Source organism: Nannobrachium achirus (assembly GCF_963921795.1).
Source record: "Nannobrachium achirus genome assembly, chromosome: 2".
NCBI classification, from domain to species: domain Eukaryota; kingdom Metazoa; phylum Chordata; class Actinopteri; order Myctophiformes; family Myctophidae; genus Nannobrachium; species Nannobrachium achirus.
In genome coordinates this window covers 49,196,978-49,211,911 of record NC_137811.1, presented here as the reverse complement: position 1 = coordinate 49,211,911, position 14,934 = coordinate 49,196,978, and the positions used below count along the sequence as shown (strand labels likewise).

At 41.9% G+C, this 14,934-nt stretch overlaps 1 protein-coding gene across 1 annotated transcript in view; it reads left to right on the top strand.

Moving 5' to 3' along the window:
- Nucleotides 1-14,934, top strand: part of LOC308309097 (CUB and sushi domain-containing protein 3-like) — a gene marked incomplete at both ends in the record, with an annotated part of 377,797 nt that overhangs the window by 72,212 nt on the left and 290,651 nt on the right. Inside the window, one exon of the mRNA XM_080754567.1 lies at nt 578-772. Within this exon, the coding sequence (XP_080610693.1) occupies nt 578-772 (195 nt within the window). The remainder of the gene's footprint in view (nt 1-577; nt 773-14,934) is intronic.

The window sequence follows — 14,934 nt, the reverse complement described above, 5'->3', positions numbered from 1 at the left end:
CCGATTGATCGGTGAGTGGCACTTTTAGGTTTTTAGATCTTGGACTATTAAGCAGTGTAGTTTTTAACAACTCAACACTGATTTTAATGTGGTATTCTTAAGACTGTAGCTGCTGCTTTGGTTTTAGTGCAAACTGAATTTCAAGTTGCCTTTTACTTGTAATTGGTATTGTTGACAATAAAGTCGGCTTTGCCGATCTACAAGCTAGATCAGCTATTTTCACATATTTATCTGTGGGACTGAATGTAACCTCAGCTTCAACTCCTACAAGTTGAATTGGATACTAAAGGACCTCAGCCTCCTAATGTTTATACTTAATATACAATGTCAATGTTTTGTAAGAAGAATCGTTAAATATATAAATGCTGCTACAGTAACACAATAAATAGAAGAATTTATGGATTTGACGCTGTGATCGGGAATATCGGTATCGGCAGATACTGATTCCAGTTGATCGGTGATCGGTATCGGCCCCATAAAATCGCAATCGGAGCATCTCTATATAAGAGTGTACTAATGGTGGGCATGCATTATAACAACGATCAGTATTCTAACAACCTACTCTTCTTTTTTTCAGAATTGCGAAGCAGCTCATGTGGAAATCCTGGTATTCCACCCAAAGGTATTCTGAATGGAACACAGTACAACGTAGGGGACAAGATCCGCTACCGCTGTGTCACCGGGTATGTCTTGGACGGACACTCCCTCCTTACTTGCGTCACCAACTCAGCTGGTGTGTCCGTGTGGGACTTCCCTGTCCCCATTTGCAGAGGTGAGGACGTTTTTCTCATGGGCTCTCCTTACAGTAGCAATGTCAAACAGTATGAGATACATGTGGTAGATTAGATCCTATACCCCCTTCCCCATCTTTACACCTGGTAATGCTTTATACAGTACATGTACCGGTACAATAGATTGTTCTAGGACCTCTATCAAATGTCAATTATTTTCTAACTTATTATTCTATCAATTACTTTTTCAATTAATTGAAAAATCTTTTTTGTAATACAGTACATTCACGAATTGATTTGAATTGATAGATTCTTTTTATAATCAACTAACTCTGACAATGTTGTGACAATAGCATTGTGCCATGTTGTGAGTTTACAGATCAGCTATTCTTTTGTTACCGTATTCATTTCTTTATTTATTTTGTTTTGTTTTAAATTTATTATTTTATAATCTATTTTACATGTATTAGTTTGATTAACTGTTCACCCTCAGAACAGTTCTTAAAATGTGACTGCTTATGAAGGCAGCCAGCATGCAGTTACTTTCCTGCCCCTCCCCAGATCTGCAGAGGTCAGGATGTTTTCCCAGTTATAAATAATTCTCGATACCATCGACCTGTACAAGATGTCCGTTAGCGACCAGTTGATTTTCTGCACTCTTCCCGCACAGAACCGAGCGGCAGGTTCAATACTTTTACACGTGTCAGCATTCTAAATGCTTAAGGAATGATGTAAAACTTGGCACCTCAGCTACAGTGCTATGCTGACCAATGATGCATCGCGCCTGAACTCTTCTGACAGATAGAGCTTAGAAAGCTGTAGAGTCTGCAGTTTTGGAAATTCCTGGACTTTAGCATACCTTGTTGGACCATATTGACCACTTTCCTGGGTTATAGTCCACATTATTGGAAAACATCAGATGGTGTCAAACGAAAGTAGAAGATCCAATACTTGGGCTTTAAAATATAATATATATTCTACATTTTCCAAATATTTGACGTTGAATTTAAGTTATTATTGAACCTTGAGGTTGAGGCCCCTTGTAGTGAGTAGGTGATTTTTCCTGGCAAGCATTTAGGTCCATATGACCATCCAGAGCCCAAAGACAAAAAATCATTGGGTTTTTTATTGTCGCTGTTGGGCAGAAACCTTGTATACCCATAGCCTATTTCATCTTTTTATATGTTTTCATAAATGAATGCTCTACTGATACTTCTCAAAAATTTGAATATTGTGTAAAAAAGCATGCAGATGCCATACATAGCACCCCAAATATATATATACCGGTGTGTGTGTGTGTGTGTGTGTGTGTGTGTGTGTGTGTGTGTGTGTGTGTGTGTGTGTGTGTGTGTGTGTGTGTGTATATATATATATATATATATATATATATATATATATATATATATATATATATATATATATATTCATGAGGTGTATGCCATAGAAATTCTATATTAAAACAAAAACTGTTTTTAATATTTCACTGCATGTGCAATGTAGAATATACGAAAGTTTCCATTTTTGAATTACATTACAGAAGAAAATTTACTTTTACACAATATTCAATTTATTGTAGATGGATATGTATTCTATACTTTGCTGTAATGTCAAACAAAAGTATCTACAAGCTCACAGTGCGTTGTGATGTGGCATGTTGTGAGCTTGTAGATCTACTCTACTATTTATAAATGTTCATCTATAATGACATATGTGTGACAAAATAGGCTTCAAAGTGACTATTTTAAATCATTTGTTCATCAGTTTTGGACATACAAGGTTTCCACCCGACAACAATGAAATATTTAACCTATCAAAAGGATTAACTTGTTATTAAGAGCTTGAGACTACATTTGGTCCATTGAAACACAGGTTATTTTTTTACATTTCCTGAAAAGTGCCGTTTTGGACATACAAGGTTTCCACTAGACAGCAACCACATGATGAATGGCTGACTGGCTGACTGGCTCTCCTTCTGTGACATGGTATTCTTTCTCCTGCACTCTGTGTTGATAGGATCTGACATGGCAGTCATGTGAATAATCCACTCTTAACATTTAAATTTACGGCAATAGATATTTCCCACGTGAGATTTCCATCAGTGGGCTTTGTGACAAAGCTGCCAAGCATTATATCCTTGATGTGTGTGGAGGAGGTTGCATGTTGACTCAAACTAACCTGAACATGCTGTGTGATTGCCATTTGTTCGTTTGACTGGTGTTGCTTTATCTGGGTTAGTAGATTTACGTTGGATGGAGAGTGAGGTTGTTTCTAATCTCTTACTACATATGGAGAAATAGGGTGAGGTCAGACAGAAGCTTTTATAGAGAAGAGCTGAAAGACATTCCTATATATACTCCTTTCTCCTCCTCTGCAGATTCTTCTTATAATGTCTTGAGCATTGACCTAGAGGTCGTGCCCTCAGTCTTGCAATGTTCATCAGCATTCGGCACCAACAAATCCTCGCTATGACACTGAAAGATTCAGTGATCATACACATTCTCAGTCTTTGATTTTATGGGTATATAAATTCTCTTTGTACGTATTGCAAACTGCTTTTGGGTTGCTGCTTTATGCAGGTTAGTATACTGTAACACATGCAAGTTATAGTAGTTATGCACTCTAAGTAATGTTTTTATACAGCATTAGTACGGATGTCTGTAGACAAATGTTCCTTTTTTATGTTGTGGACTCCAGTAAGAGTAAGTGCTGGCATGTGTGGCATGTTTCTTTTTTTTATGTTGTGGACTCCAGTAAGAGTAAGTGCTGGCATGTGCGGCAGTTAATGGGGATCTAGATAAGCAATAAACAATAAATAATGTCCCAGTGCTTTGCTCAGCACCTCGACAGTGACTGAGACTTAATGAGCAGCACTACTCAGATATGCACACTGTAACCTCAGGCACCACTGGATCATATATGTTGTTTCTCAAGTGAAGTCAAGCAGTTTAATCTGTATTTTGATCTTGATCTTTCAGCCTCTGAGGTTTGCAGAGGCAAACGCAACCAAATAGAGTAATACTGTAATCATGCACCCCTCACCCCCACCCTCTCAGTACCAAAGTCAACAGAGTCGGACTGTTCATGCCAACTCCTGCCACAGGATATTGTTTGGTAAAATCGTTCAGAAATCGGTTTCAGCATTTGATGAATGGTCTGCTTTGGAGAGACAGAAAGCTGCCGGTGGAGGATTCTGTTCCATCTCAGTGTGAGCCTCTGTTGCTGCAAGCCAGAAGACAGCCCTCCATTTCAGTTCCAGGCCCTCCTTGAGCCACACTCTCCCCTCTGGATGGGGCCAGACTCCTCTACTGTATGTGGGCAGATGGTCCTTTGATCTCTTTTCCTCAGAGAACCTGCCCATTCTCTTGGTGGCTGAATGTTTCCAGCACCATACACGATACCAAACCTTTCTAAAGTCTCCCATCCCCGCCTACCTACTCCCAACACTTCTGCCCCTCATCTATCCCTGCCCCGTTCGCATGTGTCTTCCTGGTTTCCTATCCGTGTCCTTTTCACCTGCTAGTGCCACGTCGCACGTTGCATAGCACTCCAGCTCAACATGACTGTACTTGACTAGCTTAATAATAGGACAATTAAACAATATTACACGAGAGGGTGTGCATTATCATGATTATTGGCATGCCAGCCTCGCTGTAGGAATGAGCCGAAGACGAGTTCCGTATGGTGCCAATTTCATTGTAATTGAGATTTCGTTACTATGTCCTTGAACTTGCTAGCGTAGCCGCTAACAAGGCATCGCCTATGGAAACAATAATGGTGAGCCGACAACCAGCGCAGCTGATTTCTTTGTTTGATTAGACCTGTGTGGTAATGCTCATTATTCACACGGGTTTAAAGCTATTTCAACCAATCGGATTGCTTGTTGTATAATGCTAAATAATGCTAAAGTTAAAGCTAATGCTGTCATTATTGTTGTAAAAAATAGCTGCAACATTTTTGTGATTTTCCTGGTAATTTTTTTTTATTAGAATTAGAATAGAGCCACTGGCCTAATTATTGCAACCACAGTGTCTGACCTGCAATGAAAACTGGTTGAGAAATGGAATGCCATCCCACACCAACAGGTGACCAGCATGCTGGTGATGAGCATGAGGAAATGCTGTGAGCCAGTGTGTGGCTGTGTATGGTTCTTACACCTATACAGTGTCTGTGTATGGTTCTTACACCCACTGCTGTGGCTGTGTATGGTTCGTAAGGTGACTCCACACCAAAGACTACAGGAGACTCTTTCTAACTTTTCACAGGCTGCAAAGAACTGCAAAAAACGAAGCAATTTTTTTCCAGACGACTGTACGCCGACTGTAGTTACTGAACGCAGTTGTGCGCATGTGCACTGAGATCGCATGAACATGCCAGGTCTGCTCATTTTAAGCCTTTAAGACTTTGATCCAGTTTTCCTATAATAGTTGCGGGTTGCTTTTGTTTGGGCTTGTGAAGTGTAGTTGCTTATTGGGCATTGCTTTCAACATTCTTTTCAAAAATAGCTAATGTAATAGAGCTCAAATAGGTGAAACTGGTCTCTTCTTTTGGGCTTGTTTTCATAGACTTTGGTCGCTTGTTTCACTGACACTGCTGTGGCTGTGTATGGTTCTTACTCCCACTGCTGTGGCTGTGTATGGTGTTATATCCTAAGATGATCCCTTCAGCAGAGCACTGGTTGTTGCTTATGAGCTAATATCATAACACTAGAAAAGTATGAGCTGACGGCGGGTCTCTCTCGGAAAGAGTTGAGGTCCAGGCAGGCTTCAATGATGTCCAAAGGCTTTATTGACAGGCAGAGTTGAGAAGTTTACATCATTCGTGAGGCTCAGAGGCCCTCAGTTCCATATCACCAGATCCACACCACGACAACCACACACCATCCTCCCACTCGTCCACCCCTCAGGTTCCTCTCCCTCCTAGCACACACGGCTCCTCTCCCCACTTGCTTCTCTTCCCATCAGTTCAACACACTTCTTTATACATGGTCTTTTACAGCCCATCCCCGCCTGCAGTGGGTGTGTTTCACCCCCCTTGGCTGTTGGTCCCCCCTGGGGAGACTAGCTCAAAGGGACGGTTTAACTTTTAACCAATAACTATTGTCTAGATTGAAGTCCTATATGTTTCTGGCACGAGTAATGTTTCAGTTATGTCATCATGTTGATTCGCCCAGTAAGGTTAATGCTAGAAAGAATAAATCATAAAGGAACATTTGGGTATGTCAGGCGTGGTCAGCCTGCCAGCAACTCATTAGAATCACCAGGGGGTCTCCTTTGAGTACCACAGGGCAGATAGTGACTGCATATCGTTAACTCTAGCTGTAACTCCACATTTCACAAACTGTTCCACTCTAATGCAACTCTGCAGTTATATTAATAAATGTTAGGCCAATATAAACACGTAGTGGAATACCCTGTAGGATGGTTTAGGATTTAGACCTGTAATGTTAAGAACTAGATAGCATGTCAATGAGAAGGCTGCTGGGTGTCAATCACCCTGTTAGCCTTCCACGTGAATCAGTCCCACCTCCTAAATACGTCTCTCTGTGGTTATCTGCTATCAAACCAGAAGAATGTATATATGTGGGAGTCACTGTTTTGGGTTGGTCTAATTTCAGATCAAAGACAATAGACAGATGGCTTCTACCCTTAAAGAGGTCTTTAAGATCCCAATTGCCCCAAACGTAATGGCTCACTGTTGTTGATTGTCATCACCAGCTGGCCATAGGGTCAGCACTCCCTGTCCTCAGGCCTTGGAGCAAACACTTCTTTGGGTGATAAACTCAGCCGGTAGTAGCCCCTGACCGTCTCGGGACAAAAGCCACTATGGTCTAAAATAAGATAAGAGACAGATAACCTTTCGTATTCAACTGTGTGCGCCTGTTTCGTATATAATATTCCAAATATGATGTTATACTGTAGGCCCGATACCACAATGGTTCTTACACCTATACTGTGGCTGTGTATAGTTCTTACACCTATACTGGGCTGTGTATGGCTACACCCACTACTGAGGCTCCTGAGAGAGTTGGTTGGTCTGTTTGGCACAGATGTTGACAATTTTGGTAACCATTTGGTGACCAATTTGGGGTCCCACAGTGTAATGTCGTTACAAATGAGACATGATTGATTTTCAATGCAATGCAATACAGTATCTACTATCTACAGAGAGAGCTGATGGCCGAAGTACTTGATGAATTGAATACAAAGCACCACAATGGAAACAAGCCTTTAGGGCTTTTTGTGTTATCCTTTTACCATCATTGTATAATCATACCACTATACTATTTTCAAACTGTTAATAAAGTATTTAATCAATCAATCAATCAATCAATCAATCAATCAATCAATCAATTGGGGGAGTTTTGATTGATTGGGTGCCTAATAAATTACTAGACAACAAGATGGGGGACCTTCAACCCAATTAGGCTAACTGATGGTTATGATTATGTTCAGCTGCCATTCAGCCAGCTCTTTATGGAGGACTTGAGGTTAGCAATAGAGCAAATGGAATTGCAGGTACCCATTCCACATCAGTGCTGCAGAGGATCAAAACAAATCCCTTCCCCTACAAAGTTTGTGAGATAGATGGAGAGTGTATGTGTTTGGGGGGAGAAAAGAGTGAGAGGCCAACAGAGAAAGTGGGAGGGAGAGATGGATGAAAAATAAAGAATGAAAGGTTGACAGAGTGAAATAAACAGAGAGCCAGAGTGGGAGGGAGACTGAGAATTAATGGGTATTCTAATCATGAATAGTTACTGTCCGTCCCCGGAGCCTATTTCAATTCCTTCCATCCAGATTGTCTGTGGACATTCATTAAGCCAGACAGCCAGCAGTGGTAACATGAGAATATGGCATATTGATACACTGTCATTCCTGCTGCTGGTCTTATCCCGCAGCACAAGAAAATTAGGTCTCTGAGAAAAAGAGGGGGGGAAAAGTCCTTCCTTTTACACCAGCACTTCCATGTCTGCTAACATGACTGGACCAGAAACAGTATTCTCTCTCTGCTCTGCCTCTCTGTCTAGTGAGAACTAGGCGTCCATGTCAACAGGGTGTGAGCAGTGGGAGAAATGTTATTATGCTGCTTGCTTTGTGGCTAACAAGCTTGTGCAAATTATCCTCCCAAATAAAACAAGGGTTAATTGGAAAACAGCATAATAGCCAGAATCTTTTTTGTGCCCATCCTTGAGCTAGGCAGCATTTCTGTGCAAAATACAGTAGTCATTTTGTTAACATTTGATAATAACTAAAACAAAACAAAAAACATGATTAGCACTTATTGTACTTCTTCTTTCGTGTATCATCGTCCTTGATGATTGGTTGACGCCAATATTTTTTGTTAAATATTGTCTATTATGATGTGACTAACACAGGTTTGTTGTCACAATTTACTCTGATTCTCTTAGTTGTGCCATATATATTGTGAAGGCAGCAGTCGTTTAAAAAAATGGGTGCACGATTAGAATTGATTGACAGAATGAAGTTCCTATTGGCAGGTCTTTATAATGACTTACTGTACTCACATCAATGTTACATGCCACTTAAAGATGGGCAAATTAGGGACTTGCTGTAGCGAGTTGCTGGCGTTGCATTATTATTGGGATTAATACAAAGGAAAAACCTGAGGTAGCGTAGAAAATATTACATGGGTTCCTTCCTGTCTATCCTGGGGGGTGAATATTTCCTCAGCTGAGAGACAAGTGTTGTATATCTGATCAAAGTCAAGGGGAGAGCGGTTTAATCCCTCCTCAAGTAGCATTAGATTGCTGATGCTGAGGATGTAAATGAGCTCCACTAAAGCAGTTCTAATCCTCACCACTATCTTTCTTTTTTTTTTCTCCTCCTGTGCCATCATTTTAAGAAGAGAAAGATCCTTCCTCTTTAAATCCATAGCGTGCTCTAATGATTCGCTAAGAAATGCATTCCCTGGCATTCAGTGCCTCCTTTATGCCGCTAAACCTTGTTGGCAGGTCATACTTCAAATATTGTAATGCCTCCCAATAGGGCGCAAGATAGCAGTTTACCGCAGGCATATACAGTATGAAAGCTATCGTGCAGCATTATACAGTTGCAGCCATTTAAGCCATTGCATGCCCAAGCTGTGATGCATTTTCCTTACCTGAGACAGCACTGTGCTGATTGATAATTCACCATTCATGGATGCCTCTCAACGAAGCCGTCAAAAAGCTGCCAAAAAGACCTTCTCAGCATAATGAAGTGTGCCCAAGGATGGTATCTACTTCATTGTCTTGCATATTGTAAATTGGCTGCTGCTGTTGACAAATGAATGATTTACAAGTGGTTTATAAGCTGCGCTCACTTCTCATGTTATCAAACACGACACACGTGTCGTGCATATCTCCTTGTATGGGCCATTCTGTCCGTCACATCAGCTGTGGTCTTGGCATACTTTCTATGACGTTAGTCTCCTGTGTCTCGTACTACAGACATAGGGACGTAGGGACCTACACACAAAGCCACGGTTAGCGTAGGCGCGGTTAGCACCGCTCAAAAATAAAATACAATTCAGAGTGGAAAAAACAAACCACTTTAAACAAATGACAAAATCCATACATTTAAGAAAACGTAAATTGTGAAAATAGAAGATCACAACGGGTTGTGATGCGCCGCGTTATGAGCTTGTACTGTAGATTGAATATTTTCACTATTTTAGTTCTGGATCCTGTGGAGACACTACATTGTCGTGTGGGTATTGAGCTTAAAGGTTTGGGAACCTCTGTGTTTTAGTGTAATCAGTGAGAATGTCTGCCACATAATAACATTTCTTTGTGTGTAAGGCAAAATGTACTTTTAGACACTGGAATTTAGCTCAGGAAACCAACCAGATATTTTCCTTGTGTTTGTGCATGTCATATTAAAGGGGGCTTAAAATGCTTCTCCTTATTGTCTGCCATATGAATTGCAAGCAGAAAGGTTATCTTCTTGCCCGGCATTGCCAAGGTTATTGCGCTGCTGATGATGATGTGTCACTTTGCGACTCGCCAATCACTGTGTTCTCAAACAATCACTGTGGTTTTGTTTTGGTACCCAGCATTGGGTGGGTTATTTTTTTGGGTGGTGAAATAGCCCCCCCCCCCTCCATCCTTATCACTCCCCTTCCCTCCCTTTCTCCCTCAATCCACACACAATCCCACAATCCCTCTGTCTCTTTCAGGGCTTTGGGGGATTTTTTTTTGTATTGTACAGTATGTCTCCCAGAAAGTCCTATTTTTGTTGTGAAGAAAAGTTACATTTGTTTGCTTTTCACCAGACATCATTGGATATAGATTCTTTTCTTCACGCTACGACAGCCACAAACCCCACCGTATTTGTTATTGTTTGTTGTCGTCGTTCGGCTAGGCTGGTACCAAAAGACAGGACTGTGAGAACTCAGAATCGCAAGCTGAAAGTATCATTGTATCACTTAAATGTTAGTCTTCTATTGATAATCGGACAAAATGGCTTCTTGTGAATAGAGTTTCAGGGCAGACAATGGCATATACTGCACAATGTAGATAACGTTCTTTATGGAGCCAACAGTGATTTGCACACACAACAATACAGCCCTGCACCAAGCAGACAGATTGTGCTTTTATTTCAAACCAGACCGTGACGTTATTTCTACAACCGCAGAAGATGAATATCACTATCCCCCAGACATGTTACCTAATTGTTTACAAATGAGAAGCAATCCAGCTAACTGTACTTTTACTGACAGGTTTCAGAAATAAGCTGAAAAGAGTGTCTACAAAAACAGGCAGTATAAATAAATATGGAGGGTTTTGTTTTCAACTGTGAATCATCTACTATAGTGGAGTCCCAGAAAAACATAGCTGGACATTAGCATAATAGGCTCACTTTAAAAATATGTTATAAATAACATGCACAGTCATCACAGTTCTCTGCCAATGTTGTAGTATGCTTCTGGCACAATCTCCCTTGTAACCTGCCCAGAGACTACAGATGAGAATTTGCCCAGTATCTAGCTAAGGTAGATTTACACTAATGTGAAAACTGAAATGTTCAATGTGGAAAGATAGATTAAGTGTATTTTTGTGACAGGCCACAACCACTACCCTGCCCCCTTTTGACCAATCAAACAGTAATCCGTTTGTCCTTGGCCCAGGACCAACTTTTCCACCACGTTTTGTGCAAACACATCGGTTCTGAACTGCTAAAGATATTCTGATAACAGATATACAAAGAGATCATCAGGCAAAAGTATACATACTTTGTGGAGGTAATAGACGGCATAGTAGGATAACTATTGAATAGCTCATGTTGTGTTTTTATTGCAACATGTTGATGCTTATTGATTCTGTTATGATGCCATTCCCTTGGGGTAGAGTCATTTGCAGGTACTGGGGAACTGTATTATAGAAATTCCTCTCACACTTAAGCAAATATGGAGGATTTTCTCTGAATTTCCGCTTCAGTTGTACTCATCAGGACATATTATCCGAACCAATTTACGAACCAGGACATCTTTTAACACGCAGAGCACTTGAGATTCGCTGGACTCAATTTTCAATTATAAATTGAATATATTTTCATATGCTTTGCTTCTACCAAAAATAAATTCTGCTAATACATGTCAATGATACTGTATATAGGGAATATTAGGGACCTTTTACTTTAAGATGAACACACAACACAATTTTTTTCACAGTGCCAGGTAAGACCAAAAAGTAATTTATTTGACATGTGTTACCACATGAGAATATAAGGTTTACTTATTATTGTCACTCTTGTCACTCAAAAGTCTTTGAATAAAAGGTGATGAAATGGCATTACAAGGCTTTTATTTTAACACATGGGAAGCCAAGGTTTCTAACATTTCTAGCTGTTGCTGCTGCCGTCGTTCACTTATGCTTTAATTTTGAAGAGCCTCGGAAGCTTCGTGCGTGTGCATGTGAGTGTCCACTGACGATTGAGGAGGATAATCCATTTGTTTACAAACGTTCGCAAAACTAAAATCCAAACCGGGGCCGACCATCGCGGTAAAGTGTCGCCGTGAAAACAGGCAGATCTCTGCTTCCCTGGCGTTCTTTGCACCTTATTCATAGATAAAGCCCTTTTTATGTTTCAGCATAGAATAGACGCGCCGTTTTGTTTCTCTGCGAGCCACGTTATGACGTATGGACCAGGGTCTTTCACAGGGTACACAGGATGCATGCAGCTGCATGTAACCAAGTTAACCCTTTGTCTCGTTGAGGGAAGAGACAACTGAGTTTTGGCACAGCGACCTCCAGTGGCCGTATCTCGTTACTGAACGAGTTTGGCCCCCAAGTTGTTAACTCTCCTACTGCCAGATTATTTATTTATTTATTGGGTCTGGTGCCATCAAAAAGCGGCTGCTCCTTTGCGACGTTATAGTAGATAGACAGACATTTATTTATTTATTATTATTTTATTTTTTTTGATTGTGCAATAGTGCACTTTGGTCTGCCAGGCAGCAGAGGGCGGCGTCATGCGAGAATGAATGTGAATTTGCCTGTTATGTGTTGCCGTACATTCAGACCAGTCACTGGCCACAGAGCCTTACAGCCAGAGGAAATCAACAAGGAAGTGAATTGGTCTCCGTTGATGTTAACGCATAATGGATTTTTTACACCATCACTGCGGAAAATGTGTTTACAGTACACGGCGGCGCGACCCCTCATCAGCTTCAACAAGGTAAACGAACGAACGAACGAACGCGAACGAGCGCCGTATTGGCGCGGAGGTCTCTTGAGAATTGGGGCGAACAGGAACGTCCAAAGCAGTATAAGAGTTAAGGTATATGGTTATTAATATAATACTAATCCCATATAGAGCTGCCTTTAGAGTGAAAGTCTTCAGACAGGCTATCATCTTCAAACCTTCAGTATCTGGTTTTATTACTCCATCTCCTTCTCTTAACTCTTTCTTTCTTTCTTTCTTTCTTTCTTTCTTTCTTTCTTTCTTTCTTTCTTTAACTTGGGCAGTAATTAGTCAGGCCTTGGTGGTTTCTCCACCAAGGCCTGACTGAGAGAGAGAGAGAGAGAGAGAGAGAGAGAGAGAGAGAGAGAGAGAGAGAGAGAGAGAGAGAGAGAGAGAGAGAGAGAGAGTGTGTGTGTGTGTGTGTGTGTGTGTGTGTGTGTGTGTGTGTGCGTGCGTGCGTGCGTGCGTGCGTGCGTGCGTGCGTGCGTGCGTGCGTGCGTGCGTGCGTGCGTGCGTGCGTGCGTGCGTGCGTGCGTGCGTGCGTGCGTGCGTGCGTGCGTGCGCGCGCGCGCGTGCGTGTGTTACACATGAAATCCTGAATTTTAATTAAACTCTCAGAGATTAAGTCATTTGCAGTGTATGCCACTACCATTGCCATGCATACACAGACACAGTAGTTAAACCTTCACACTGATGCCAGGGTGTCTGCTAGCCATGTGTTCGGTGGGCCAACGTGGAATAAGATAAACATGTATCAGCCAAATGTCAAATTTAACAGCCATATATATTACAGATATGTGTATGTGCAAAAAAGAAAGAAAACAAAAAACAAAACGCACCTTTGCTATCAAACACAACACACATGCATATCTCCTTGTATGGGCTGTGGTGATGTCAGTCTCTGCGTACTTTCTATGATGTTAATTGTGTGACGTCAGTCTCATGCTCATACAGACCTACACACAAAGACAGACGTAGGAGCTGTTAGCACAAAAATCACACTTGTGTGAACTGAGCGGTGGAGGCTACATACAGACAGACAGACACGCACGCACGCATACCCACACATACGGCCACGTATAGGAGACGGTGTTACCACCGCTCAAAAATCACACCTGTGACGGGTGTCAAAGCCTGACGGGTGTGGACTGAACAGTACAGGCTGGGTTTTGCTCCTTATATGGGCCGTTCTGTCCGTGACATCAGCTGTGGTGATGTTGGTGTGTGATGTTGGACGAGGAATACTCTGACAGGCCTGGACTCCATATTTGGGCATGTCTCACACAGAACTCCATAAATGGGCATAAAAGTGACACGGGCAGACAGGCTTGTACATACAATGGGTACAATAAGTATTGCATGCAGCATGCTTTCCCAACTTGGCCAATTATTTCATCCGGCCAAGATGGCTGTCAAGATTTATATATTTAGTGGCTAATTGAAATTCTAGTCACCAATGGCCGGTAAATGCAGGCGGAAACCCTGACTACTCTGCCGTCCTCTCTCTCTCTCTCTGTTGATCTTTTTGTAACTCACATTTCTCCTTCACTCTGTCAGTCTCTCTTATCGTCCTCTTCTGTTTCTTTAATGTTAGTCAATCTATTGCTTTCTCTTTTTGTTCTGTCTTTTTCTATCTACACAGTGTTGGTAAAATAAATGCTATTAAGCTGTCAGGTGCATGCTCTGAGTCTCAATGCTCTCCCCAGAACCTTACCAATACCTGAACAACACCAAAACCTGCTAAGACTTGGAGATAATATATAAAGCAGCTCTACACAGACAGACACGCAGCACAACCTCTGTGCTGAAGAGGAGTGCAGTCAGACAGAGCACGTCTCTCCAACTGCAGCCTGCATTCCTCCCTGCCCCCTGCCCCCATGCCCCTCTCAAGACAAGTAGAAAGGAACAGAATAGCCTACCAACCAACCAAGCTTTGCTAAATTGCTGCTGGAATGAACCAAGTAGAATCCACAGTTTTCTGTCATTTACTCGAAATGCACTCCTCTTGGGTTATCGCGCCTCCTAGCGTGCGATACAGAGCTACACATATGCTCCCGAATGACACAGTCGGAGGGTATGCCAGTCAAACGCCCCGCCCCAACCGTGGGCATAAGGCGCGAGACTGGCATGTGTACTTCCTCTTCCGTTCCTCTGCACGCATGAGATACGGACGTCTACACATGTTACTCTACGACAATTAATTAATTCTTCAAGTTACTCAGTATAAGACCAGTTCGAATTCAACTTTAGCCTTAGCGGTGAGTAGGACCATCACCCACGGGTTTCGTTCAACTTGGTCTGTTCTTCTCTGTTTTGTTCTTCGCTGTTTGCTGCTAACGATAACAAGCGGCTAGCCTAGGTTAGCTTAGCTTACCTTCGTCATGTCTAGCGAGGGTCTGTTTTCACCACCCCTCCCTCGACGCTGCGGGGATCCGGAGTGCAGCCGCTTTATCGCCGCTGAGGACCCGCATTCCATCTGCCTGGGCTGTCTGGAGCTACAACACGCTTGGCAGGGTTTCTAC